At 45.5% G+C, this 13,632-nt stretch overlaps 1 protein-coding gene across 1 annotated transcript; it reads right to left on the minus strand.

The window, feature by feature from the left end:
* Nucleotides 1-10,062: 10,062 nt before the first annotated feature.
* On the minus strand, nucleotides 10,063-11,326 carry LOC124019666 (ermin-like). The gene is made up of 2 exons (XM_046335072.1): nucleotides 11,160-11,326; nucleotides 10,063-10,586 (listed from the first exon to the last, which is right to left on the minus strand). The coding sequence occupies exon 2, from the start codon at nucleotides 10,564-10,566 to the stop codon at nucleotides 10,264-10,266; it is 303 nt and encodes a 100-aa protein (XP_046191028.1). The 5' UTR covers nucleotides 10,567-10,586; nucleotides 11,160-11,326; the 3' UTR covers nucleotides 10,063-10,263.
* Between the last annotated feature and the right edge of the window lie 2,306 nt (nucleotides 11,327-13,632).

Below are 13,632 nucleotides of genomic sequence, written 5' to 3' on the forward strand. Positions count from 1 at the left end.
CAACATTGTTTTCGTGTGTGTTTTCACGGCAAACCCTGTTTCTTTTACAATCCCGCTTACCGCCATTCAGATTTGTGAGCATAACAAGCTTGCATGATAATTCTCCCATAAGGGAACTTAGTAGTATAATTCAACACAATACAGAAAACGGCTGCATGTTGAACTGTACTCAGACTGAGGTGTACTACACATTGAACTGAGGTAATTAGTACCTACATTATAACCACTGAACTGTACTTGCACTGACACTTGCACTAAATCTATTCATATGGCTGCCTTCCATGAAGCAGGTTCTGATGAGCAGTCAACATACAGAACTGTATATACGAGAGATGACACCTGTTACTAGCACCACTATGAAGCTACAGGTATGGAAGAGACTGGTCAGAGTGAAGCACATGGAGTCTAGATGATCCTGCATTAAGGACGGATAGATTTATCAGTCACTCGTACAGATAAGCTGCTCTACACTGGGTACAGGACCTCATCATTTGGCTACATACAAGCTAATCTTCTCCAAGGGGAAGGTCATGTATAGATTCAGTTAGCCAACTGTAATACCCCCACAACCAGCGGAAACCAGCTAGATCATTCAATTCAGTCTGATTGCCTCAAACAAAGTGGTTTTAACCCCAAATCCATCAAAAGCTTTTGAAAATGTGTTATTGTTTTATTGGGTCTGATTTCATTCATTTGAACAGGGAACTAGTATCTGTGGTTTGCTCTGCTTAAAGGCCCTTAATATACCTGGTCCCCTGTCACCCAGCCCAGTGTTAATCCAGGGGGCTCTCCTGCACCAGGGGAATAGGTAATGGGTTTTCCTAGGTGATCAGCAGACGGTATAATGCAATTAAGCAACCTGGGGCTGTTGGACGAGGGGCTCTGATCCTGAACTAATTTGAACTGCGGTTTGATAGCAAGCGCTGTGATCCTGGAATAATCATGTAGGCTGCTAATGAAACTGGGTGGGCAGACCAGGCTGATAGACCAGGCTTATAGAGGTCCTCTGCTCTGAACGCTCGCCATGTGTCAGAGAGAGTGGGGAGACAAGATGTCAGGCTGGCTAAAATGTCTCACACATACAAGCACTAGTATGGAAGGGCCATTGCCTGCAGCCTTTTGACACACACACAGACACACACACAACCAGGCTTTCCTAAAGGTCAATGTGAGATTTGAATGTCAGGACTAAAGTCCTCTGTTCATATTACTTGGTGCGTTTGCAGTGGAAGTCTATGAGATCCATCCAGCGCCACTCTTAAAGGGCCTTGAGTGAGCGAGACCAGAGGCAATTACTGTAATTGTAATGAATAATCAGACAAATCTTCTTGGCATTATGACCACTAAAGCTCTCCATCTCTGGAGGCAGCAGGTCGGCAGCAGGGGGATTAGAGATGGGGAGAGTACACCTACAAGTGTCTGACTGACTGGTGTGGGTGTGCACTGACTGGTGTGCTCCACGATGTCTGACTGACTGGTGTGCTCCACGATGTCTGACTGACTGGTGTGCTACACGATGTCTGACTGACTGGTGTGCTCTGTGGTGTCTGACTGACTGGTGTGCTCCACGATGTCTGACTGACTGGTGTGCTCTGTGGTGTCTGACTGACTGGCTGGTGTGCTCTGTTGTGTCTGACTGACTGGTGTGCTCTGTGGTGTCTGTCTGACTGGTGTGTTCCGCGATGTCTGACTGACTGGTGTGCTCTGTGGTGTCTGACTGACTGGCTGGTGTGCTCTGTTGTGTTTGACTGACTGGTGTGCTCTGTGGTGTCTGTCTGACTGGTGTGCTCCCTGGTGTCTGACTGGTGTGCTCCGTGATGTCTGACTGGTGTGCTCCCTGGTGTCTGACTGACTGGTGTGCTCCGTGGTGTCTGACTGACTGGTGTGCTCCGTGGTGTCTGACTGACTGGTGTGCTCTGTGGTGTCTGACTGACTACTGCACACTACTAGAAAAGGGCATTAGGGAATAGCTGTGGGAATTCAACAATGCAGCTTTATTGGCTTCTCTGCATCTGTGCAATATCTTTTCTGCATCTTCTCTGTAACAAACCACTACAGCTGCAGATGCAGGACAATATGACAAAATCATACTGCCTGTCCTGCCATGGGCTCTTAATGGAAGGGTTGATCCGAATCATTTGTCAAAACTGGAACGTTCATTATAAGAAGGTTTTATCTCACGAGTATAACAGTTTTCATCACTTGAAAAAGAAGAGCTGTCCATTTTGGCTCCAGTATTGTGAGGTTTGGTCTTCAGTGTGAATGCTAGCTGTCATTCATGTTATTATGAGCCAAGATGGCTCTCCATAGCTCCCAGGCCTTCTCCTCTCCATAGCTCCCAGGCCTTCTGCTCTCCATAGCTCCCAGGCCTTCTGCTCTCCATAGCTCCCAGGCCTTCTGCTCTCCATAGCTCCAAGGCCTTCTGCTATCCATAGCTCCCAGGCCTTCTGCTCTCCATAGCTCCCAGGCCTTCTGCTCTCCATAGCTCCCAGGCCTTCTGCTCTTCATAGCTCCCAGGCCTTCGGCTCTCCATATCACCCAGGCCTTCTGCTCTCCATAGCTCACAGGCCTTCTCCTCTCCATAGCTCCCAGGCCTTCTGCTCTCCATATCACCCAGGCCTTCTGCTCTCCATAGCTCCCAGGCCTTCTCCTCTCCATATCACCCAGGCCTTCTGCTCTCCATAGCTCCCAGGCCTTCTCCTCTCCATAGCTCCCAGCCCTTCTGCTCTCCATAGCTCCCAGGCCTTCTCCTCTCCATAGCTCCCAGGCCTTCTCCTCTCCATAGCTTCCAGGCCTTCTGCTCTCCATAGCTCCCAGGCCTTCTGCTCTCCATAGCTCCCAGGCCTTCTCCTCTCCATAGCTCCCAGGCCTTCTGCTCTCCATAGCTCCCAGGCCTTCTCCTCTCCATAGCTCCCAGGCCTTCTGCTCTCCATAGCTCCCAGGCCTTCTGCTCTCCATAGCTCCCAGGCCTTCTGCTCTCCATAGCTCCCAGGCCTTCTGCTCTCCATAGCTCCCAGGCCTTCTGCTCTCCATAGCTCCCAGGCCTTCTGCTCTTCATAGCTCCCAGGCCTTCGGCTCTCCATATCACCCAGGCCTTCTGCTCTCCATATCACCCAGGCCTTCTGCCCTTGGCCCACCTTTGTTCAAAGTACAACTAGTTAGCTATGCCCCGTGGGAGTACATTTTTGAGGTGGGCGTTCTTCTGTACACAAAGGGTCTTAGAGTTGCTGACGTCACAATGTGACAAAGGCATGATCTCCACCACCACATTGAAGCTATTCATAGCAAGGTCACCAGTGTTGCTCTAAGACACATTGTAGTACAGAAGAGCACTGAGAGGTTATTGAAAGTGCTTCAGGAGAAACTGCATTGCCTTGCTAGCTGCTGCAACAGCTAACACATAATGGAGGCAGCAGCACTGATGGATGCTGCATGATGGCCAAAGGAGGACTGAATGCTGCAGCCTCAAGAGTTCTGGAATCTGTCAAAGACAACATGACAGCTAAATTCATGTTTTTAAATGAGTGGGAGGAAACAGAAGGACGCCAGGGCAGTATTGGAGCCATCCCTTCATATATATCTGTAATTTAGGCAGCCCACTCAGAGTCTGGTGTTACAGTAGTTACAGGGGGAACAGTCATGGGTTTGAATGAGTTTGTGAACCCCGCGCCTGGTCTCAAAGAGGACATTGTTGAGAGCGGTGGAGAGAAACTGGAAAATATTTGAGGGAGAAAACGGGAGTGAGGAAAGTAGTTGAAGTGTTGACTTCCTTAACCCAGAGGGCAACAGTCTCTGATTCTCTACGTGGGGAGAACAATGATGGGAGAGATGACATGCAGGCAATTCATTCCCTGGTGTTTCCACACACAAGTGCTCTGAGGGAGACAGCAATCCTGGGATGACGCTGGCCAGTTGGACAGGGCAGGACCTCAGTGGACAAGTGAAGCTAGTGTCTCACTGTAGAGATGGAATGAGTTGCAGTGTTTGCTGGCAGAGTATGTCCCTACAACACACTGTATGGAACATCCACGTCAGTAGGAGGGAGATCTCTGTATGATGCTAAATACCATCCAAACAGGCTCATTTGATAACAAAGCAATATTTTTCAACATTCCACTGTACATTGTTATAAACCAGTTGCTACGTCCATTTTTGGAAATGTACCCATTGATTCTTGAAGATATATAACTTATAACTGCCTGGTGAGCTTAGTTGGGCTCCCGAGTGCCACAGCGGTCTAAGGCACTGCATCTCAGTGCTGGAGGTGTCACTACAGACACCCTGGTTTGAATCCAGGCTGTATCACAACCGGCCGTGATTGGTGAGTCCCATAGGGCAGTGCACAATTGGCCCAGCGTCATCCGGGTTTGGCCGGTGTAGGCCGTCACTGTAAATAAGAATTTGTTCTTAACTGACTTGCCTAGTTAAATAAAGGTAAAATAAAAATATAACAATAATAATGTAGTTCAACTGTCGTACCTCATCAGAACTCCAATGTTTGTAAACAAAGAAAATGTAAACAAACACTATTTAGCTTCAAAACATGGTTAAAACGATCATTCTGATATCCTGGATGGTCAGTCCTTACATCCATAGCGCTGTCTATGAATTTGAGAGTGGTTACATTTCTTCAGCCACATTCCTCAGCTTTTTACCTAACCAGGTTCTGGGAGGCCGCTTTGTTCTAGTTTCTACTGCTGATAACATAGAAAATAGGAAAATAAAGAGAAAATCATCTTATTTTGCTGAACAGACTGAGTGACAGGTGTCCTTTCAAATGCCAGAGAAAGAGCTTCCTGCTTGAGCATTGATATGCAGCACTATGTGGTTCTTATCGCCAGGCAGTGGATGGCCTGGATAAATGCCTGCCGGCTCACCTTCCAAATTACCTCAGTATTATTGCATCATTGGGGAGGAGGAGGAGACGGAATGTACGGAATTGGGGGTGAAGCTCAATGATCTATTCTCTTCACACAATGGAAGGTTCTTAGCATTCCTGGGTTATTGAGTCATCCTCTCTGCAAGACTACTCAGAGCCCTGGGGGGGGGGGCTCAGGGTTACAGGAAGACCATTGGTCCCTATGTCACCAGGTTAGGTGTTTCACTAATCTCCCCCTTCCAGGCCTGTCATGAATATTCTACAGCGTTTTGACTGCCACACAGGTCTGTTTCAGTGGTCACCATGGAGTTAATGGAAACACAGAATGAAGACTGCCTCCCATCTTAGCTTAGACATCTGTGTAAACCAACAAATATCCCTCAGGTGTTTGGCAATTTGGCCATTAAGAAGGACTATCAGCCTGGCTGCCAATCTCTTATCAGCTACATTTAACTACTTGTCCTTGTAGCCTACTCTGTGTCATTTGGCAAATGACACATGACACAGAGTAGAAGGAGTGGAATGTTACAGAGACTGGTACCCAGACTAGGACTTCATATTAACAGTTCATGGTCTTGTTCTAATCTTGAAGATTGTTCAGTGTCAATGGTCCTTTTTACTGTTGTATCTCAAACACAATTACTTGAGAAAAGAAATGGGCCAAGACTGCCAACCATTCATACAGTGTGTGGGTGGGTGCACTGCCTTACTTTCTGATTGGACTACAAACCAAGACAACAACGACCAAAACAACGTTTTGTATGTAGCTGCTTTATGGCGTGGCCCGAAGTCTGGCAAATATTATGGTCTACCATTCTGAGAGTTGATGGAGCCAATGTAGGGTAAGTGCTAATTGGGATCCTTGGGACATCCATACCCTAACCTTAACCCCTACCCTTATACTAACCTTTCAACCTTTCAACTTCAATGGGGCAGGGACATCCAAAGGATTCCGGATAGCACGGACCACCAATGTAGAGAGCTCTCTAAAACAGGAAGCTGTTAAAACGGACACATTCTGTGATAGCGCAAGGTATCTTGTAAGGCTGTTGTTCATCTCCATATTAAATCTAAAAAGAGTCCTGACCTGTAAATCCTAGAACCACTGTAGGACTGGTCACATAGTCGTGCACTGAAACCACCCTTTCCCCAACAGTTCTCACGTCTCATGGTTTAATGTCTTAGTGAAATGTCACCAGAGGGGATGCTGTTTTATATGCTGGATTAAGAGCTCGTTCAGTGGAATTCGCCACTACTAGCGGGAACTGGAACAACGTGCTGCATGGTGAAAGGTGGTCTTGATTTTGAATTCAAATCAAAACACAGTTTGTGTTGTTATTATTAGGTAATGTAGTGACTATTTAATTATGACACGTTGAAGAAACTTCCAGGAAATATAATAAAACTGAAAATAAAAACTGAAATTCCCTCAGGAGAGACGATGAACATTGTTCAGTGCATGTGAGAATCAAAAGCCCGGGGTAAACAGTGGTATTTCAGCTTCCTACTCTTCCTCTTCCACAAGAAAGAAAGAAAGAAAGAAAGAAAGAAAGAAAGAAAGAAAGAAAGAAAGAAAGAAAGAAAGAAAGAAAGAAACAAAGGAAAGAAAGAAAGAAAGACATTGGTATGAGAAGAACCAATCCTGTTAGCCACCCTGCTGCTACAGAAAGCTAATTAGACCCTCACATATTGCTCCCCCTGCTTGGCTAATGATGGTGGTGTGAACACTATGACACAGAAGTGTCACTAACTATCCCTGTCTCTATGGCTAGCTGAACATAGGTCCACATATGAGATAAAGTCCTTTATTTCACCTGTATCTCATTGAGCACCAAATCACAACAGGTGTGTGTAATGTAGGACTTTGCTTTCAGTGGGAATTGGTGACATGTATAGCAGCAGATGGTCCTCTGTGTCAGAGTCGTGTATCCATGCTGTAGTCCACTACCACTGCCCAAGAAGAGACAAGAGGATTCAATCAAATACACGCACTACCACTGCCCAAGAAGAGACAAGAGGATTCAATCAAATACACACACTACCACTGCCCAAGAAGAGACAAGAGGATTCAATCAAATACACACACTACCACTGCCCAAGAAGAGACAAGAGGATTCAATCAAATATACGCACCACTGCCCACCACTACCACTGCCCAAGAAGAGACAAGAGGATTCAATCAAATACACACACTACCACTGCCCAAGAAGAGACAAGAGGATTCAATCAAATACACACACTACCACTGCCCAAGAAGAGACAAGAGGATTCAATCAAATACACACACTACCACTGCCCAAGAAGAGACAAGAGGATTCAGTCAAATACACACACTACCACTGCCCAAGAAGAGACAAGAGGATTCAATCAAATACACACACTACCACTGCCCAAGAAGAGACAAGAGGATTCAATCAAATACACACACTACCACTGCCCAAGAAGAGACAAGAAAGTGCTCTATTGTTGACAATATGCTAAGGTGAATACAAAGTTAGCTTTGGAAAATGTCATCAAATACATTTTACGACACCGTGCAGCATAAGAAAAAACACAAACATGAAACACACTTCCAAGAGACAAATGATCAAAGTCAACGAATCTGTCATACTTCAGCAGGTCACAACAGCTAAATGAAGATTAGAATGGAGGGAAACAACTCATCAGACCTTTGATGTTTCCTAACTTTCTTAATGGACATGATTGGCCCATGATTACTCCTTTGGTTTCTGGAGATATGTATGTGAATACAGGCAGTAAGGGCACAATGAAATACAGTCTATAAATATTCATGAAGGCTTAAATGTCACATTCCAAACTGCCGTAATCTGTGACATTAGCTACATGTAGATCACTTTCACACACAAATCACGTTCATCTACTCCTCCACATTGTAGTTTGAATTTGAAATTCAATCAACCACTATGTTACAATGCCAACGGCACTATCGTGGCCGCAGGAAGATGTTTTGTGGTGGGGGGCTTTTAGTAGCAGGCTAGGAGAACTTACTCAACAGGTTAGGAGAACTAACGTAGCAGGTTAGGAGAACTTACTCAACAGGTTAGGAGAACTAACGTAGCAGGTTAGGAGAACTTACTCAGCAGGTTAGGAGAACTAACGTAGCAGGTTAGGAGAACTTACTCAGCAGGTTAGGAGAACTAACGTAGCAGGTTAGGAGAACTTACTCAGCAGGTTAGGAGAACTAACGTAGCAATTTAGGAGAACTTACTCAGCAGGTTAGGAGAACTAACGTAGCAGGTTAGGAGAACTTACTCAGCAGGTTAGGAGAACTAACGTAGCAGGTTAGGATAACTTACTCAGCAGGTTAGGAGAACTTACTCAGCAGGTTAGGAGAACTAACATAGCAGGTTAGGAGAACTAACGTAGCAGGTTAAGAGGATTTACTCAGCAGATTAGGAGAACTTACTCAGCAGGTTAGGAGAACTAACGTAGTAGGTTAGGAGAACTAACGTAGCAGGTTAGGAGAACTTACTCAGTATAACGTAGCAGGTTAGGAGAACTAACGTAGCATGTTAGGAGAACTAACGTAGCAGGCTAGGAGAACTTACTCAGCAGGTTAGGAGAATTAACGTAGCAGGTTAAGAGAATTAACGTAGCAGGTTAGGAGAACTAACGTAGCAGGTTAGGAGAACTTACTCAGCAAGTTAGGAGAATTAATGTAGCAGGTAAGGATAACTTACTCAGCAGGTTAGGAGAATTAACGTAGCAGGTTAAGAGAATTAACATAGCAGGTTAGGAGAATTAACATAGCAGGTTAGGAGAACTAACGTAGCAGGTTAGGAGAATTAACATAGCAGGTTAGGAGAATTTACTCAGCAATTTAGGAGAATTAACGTAGCAGGTGGCACTGCAGTCTAGCCTCAACGTCTGGCAATACTGCATTGCAAAATGGGCTCATCTTTCTCTCTCTCTCTCGCTCTCTCTCTGTCTCTCTCGCTCTGTCTCTCTGTCTCTCTGTCTCTCTCTCTGTCCTGTCTCACACACAGATATTGACCATGGAGACCATGTGTAAAGAAACACACACACACACACACACACACACACACACACACACACACACACACACACACACACACACACACACACACACACACACACACACACACACACACACACACACACACACACACACACACACACACACACACACACACACACACACAGACACCGCCTGCTGTTTGGTCCTCAGTTAATCTAGATCTCAAGCGCCACCTTGTGTCCGTAAATGTAAAAGTACACTGAATGCTCTATCCATGACAGACTGACCAGGTGAATTCAGGTGAAAGATGATCTCTTATTGATGTCCACTTCAATCAGTGTAGATGAAAGGGAGGAGACTGGTTAAAGAAGGATTTTTAAGCCTTGAGACAATTGAGACATGGATTGTGTATGTGTGTGCCATTCAGAGTGTGAATGGGCAAGAACGAGGAATGGTAGTAGGTGCCAGGCGCACCGGTTTGTATCAAGAACTGCAACGCTACTGGGTTTTTCACACTCAACAGTTTCCCGTGAGTATGAAGAATGGTCCACCAGCCAACTTGACACAACTGGAGTCAACATGGACCAGCATCCTTTCGACACCGTGTAGAGTCCATGCCCTGACGAATTGAGGCTGTTCTGCAACGCAATATTAGGAAGGTGTTCTTAATGTTTTGTACACTCAGTGTATGTGTAAAGTATATTTTTCTAAATGTAGACCTTCTTGTCTCAAGGTCTGTTCTATGTGTGCAGAGTGAATCTACAAGTCACAGAATAATTATCATCCAAGTCAATTTTGCAGTTAGCTCACTGTTAGTCCAAATCTCTGTTGCTGGTCTGACTGTTCAGGATGGTCTTATGGAATACACTGGAATGAGAAAGAAAAGGATCAGATTCGGTTGGATGTTGTTTTGTTTGTGGCAAGACATGTTTCGCTGTGGTATTCGTCACGGGATCTCTGAAACAACATTTTAAGAACAATCTACAAAAGAAACACACTTGAACACCAGTTTACAGCAAATACTGTAGATCACATGTCAAACTCATTCCACAGAGGACGGAGTGTCTGCGTGTTTTCACTCCTCCCTTGTACATGACTGATGAATTAAGGTCACTATTTAGTAAGGAACGCCCCTCACCTGGTTGTCTAGGTCTTATGAAAGGAAAAACCAAAAACCAGCAGACACTAGACCCTCCATGGGATGAGTTGGACACCCCTGCAGTAGATTATTCAACTTAACTTATAACATACAGAACAGAAGATTTACATTCTATGAACTGTATGAAAAGCATTTCTTGCAATTATTGGACATTTTAATATACAACGATTTATTATGACACAATGTCAGGGCAAAAAGTTCATAAACGCGTACGTGACATCGGGGTTATGTGTTTACCATGGACTCAAACTCATCAATCCTCTGTTTGGTGTTCCCTTTTCGTATCTTCCTGTAGGATACGGTGCTGTACTTTGAAGCATTTTTGCTGCCAGGCTTCTCGCCAGGGGACTGCCGCCCACCACTCTGGAGCCCACCTCCATTTGACCCCTCTTCCTCCTCCTCACACTCTTCCTCAGGTTCCTCATGGTTCTCTCTTGGCTTGGTGAATGTGTTAGGTCCTGCCCCTTTTACAGGTTGATCAGTGGACACCCCAGTCTCCAGCTTTGTCTCCTGTGGCGTCCTCTCCATTGAAGATGTCACTTCCTGTTCTAGTGAACAGAGACAAAACATTTAAATTGTTTATCAATAGTTGTTGTTCTGCCAACAATCCTCCATAATAATAGCTCTCTTGATGAGACACAAAGGCTTTTTGTCCAATAAAAAAGAGGCTTGTTGATACACTGCTGCCCACTTTGGACAATCAATGGTTGGTAACATGGCATTGCATGAGAAGAGCAACTCTGTGGAACTTTAATTGTTATTCTAATTAATCACAAACTCCCAGCTAGGCCAGATGCCCTAATTTGTGTTGCACTACAGTTGTTGGTGTGCAATGAGCCTGTAGAAAATACGCTGCTTCACATACACCTCGACTGCACTCGCACACCACAACACATAGTTCCTAGAGCATGTGATAGTAATTTATTATTTTATTTTTCCATTCATCTACAATACACATAACTAGACATAAATAAGGTGCATGTATGTGTCCAAGTGCATCAAAATATCTCCTTATTGTCAGTTTATCTGAGTACATTTTCTCCATAATTCAATAATCATACCACATCTCTGACTAACTGTTCTCACCAACCATATTGAAATACCTTGTAGGAGCTTCCCACCTTGCTCTGTGTGAAGATCTGTCTCTGGGTCACACTGTGTGCTTGGTCCAGGCTTTGGTTCTAGATGAGAAGTTTGTCTCTGTTGCTCTGGAGGTCTCTGGGGGAACCAGAGCAGCTCTAGCTGTAGCAGCTCTGTCCCAGTCCTAGGGGGCAGCGTCTGTGACTGGGGCTCTGTTCGGGGCTCTTCTGCATCACAGGCTGTCCCGCTACTAACACTCTCTCTCTCTCTCTCTCTCTCTCTCTCTCTCTCTCTCTCTCTCTCTCTCTCTCTCTCTCTCTCTCTCTCTCTCTCTCTCTCTCTCTCTCTCTCTCTCTCTCTCTCTCTCTCTCTCTCTCTCTCTCTCTCTCTCTCTCTCTCTCTCTCTCTCTCTCTCTCTCTCTCTCTCTCTCTCTCTCTCTCTCTCTCTCTCTCTCTCTCTCTCTCTCTCTCTCTCTCTCTCTCTCTCTCTCTCTCTCTCTCTCTCTCTCTCTCTCTGTCTCTCTCTCTCTCTCTCTCTCTCTCTCTCTCTGTCTCTCTCTCTCTCTCTCTCTCTCTCTCTCTCTCTGTCTCTCTCTCTCTGTCTCTCTCTCTCTCTCTCTCTGTCTCTCTCTCTCTCTCTCTCTCTCTCTCTCTCTCTCTCTCTCTCTCTCTCTCTCTCTCTCTCTCTCTCTCTCTCTCTCTCTCTCTCTCTCTCTCTCTCTCTCTCTCTCTCTCTCTCTCTCTCTCTCTCTCTCTCTCTCTGTCTCTCTCTCTCTCTCTCTCTCTCTCTCTCTCTCTCTCTCTCTCTCTCTCTCTCTCTCTCTCTCTCTCTCTCTCTCTCTCTCTCTCTCTCTCTCTCTCTCTCTCTCTCTCTCTCTCTCTCTCTGCTCTCTCTCTCTCTCTCTCTCTCTCTCTCTCTCTCTCTGTCTCTCTCTCTCTCTCTCTCTCTCTCTCTCTCTCTCTCTCTCTCTCTCTCTCTCTCTCTCTCTCTCTCTCTCTCTCTCTCTCTCTCTCTCTCTCTCTCTCTCTCTCTCTCTCTGTCTCTCTCTCTCTCTCTCTGCTCTCTCTGTCCTCTCTCTCTCTCTCTCTCTCTCTCTCTCTCTCTCTCTGTCTCTCTCTCTCTCTCTCTCTCTGTCTCTCTCTCTCTCTCTCTCTCTCTCTCTCTCTCTCTCTCTCTCTCTCTCTCTCTCTCTCTCTCTCTCTCTCTCTCTCTCTCTCTCTCTCTCTCTCTCTCTCTCTCTCTCTCTCTCTCTCTCTCTCTCTCTCTCTCTCTCTCTCTCTCTCTCTCTCTCTCTCTCTCTCTCTCTCTCTCTCTCTCTCTCTCTCTCTCTGTCTCTCTCTCTCTGTCTCTCTCTCTCTGTCTCTCTCTCTGTCTCTCTCTCTCTGTCTCTCTCTCTCTCTCTCTCTCTCTCTCTCTCTCTCTCTCTCTCTCTCTCTCTCTCTCTCTCTCTCTCTCTCTCTCTCTCTCTCTCTACCATTGTCCAGTGATGTGACTAAAACATCCTGCTGTGATATTTGGCTGTAGTTCCTGCTGTCCCTCTCTCTTGTACCATGGAATCGCTGGCAGCAGCCATGGTGGCCCCATTACAAGGGTCATCATTGATTGTCACTGTGACCACCACACTATTTCCCACTTTAGAGAACAGCGACCTACAGTATGTGGTTGTGATGATGAGGATGTTCCCTGTACCACCTCACCATCCTTTACTGTGTTAGCTGCACTCATGTCTTCCTCACTGTCATCAGAGCTATAATCTGTTTCTTCGTCATCATCTCCCTCAAGCTCGGGCTCTATGCTGGGCTCTGATGACAAGATATCCCCAATACGATCAATGATCTGCATGACATGAGAGAACACTTCCAGCTCCATTCCTTCCGGGAAAATATTCCACCAGAATGCCATCCTTCTTTTGAAAACTGTTCTTCTCAGACAGTTCTGTAGCCCCCCCCTCTCTTTGACTCTCTCTCTCTCCGTCTCTGTCGATCTCTCTCTCTCTCCATCTCTCTCTCTGTCTCTATGTCCCCCCTCCCTGTCTGTTGTCTGATATTTGGGGACTATCTATTGTGAATTAATTATTGGGACAGACAGGATTGGTGTATGCAGTTCTGGTGCACAATTACATCTTATGACCAATGTTCTAGAACAATCCTGTAGGTAAATAATGTGCACTTTGTCTGCAGGGAGCTGATTGTTTAGTGTTTGTTCCTAATATGTTAATCTGTCAAGAGTAAACACCATCTAACCTACTTTGTAATTAGATTAACATTCTTTACAAGTTTATCCGTCTGCACAATGTAAAGCTACAAAGCTTTGCTTGTGACTCAGGGTTATGGGGTTCCCACGGATATATATGGCAATATAGGGGGCTATTTAAATTGTGTAACATACCAGTTCATTAAAGTCACCTTGAGGAGTTTTGTATGGTCTCAAAACAATATTTGTAACTTTTCACTTTCACGTGCATTTGCCCTCCTGGACGCTAGAGGGCTCTGTAGATTTCCCTAACAACTCGT

Source organism: Oncorhynchus gorbuscha, unplaced genomic scaffold (genome assembly GCF_021184085.1).
Source record: "Oncorhynchus gorbuscha isolate QuinsamMale2020 ecotype Even-year unplaced genomic scaffold, OgorEven_v1.0 Un_scaffold_646, whole genome shotgun sequence".
In the NCBI taxonomy this organism is placed as follows: Eukaryota; Metazoa; Chordata; class Actinopteri; order Salmoniformes; family Salmonidae; genus Oncorhynchus; species Oncorhynchus gorbuscha.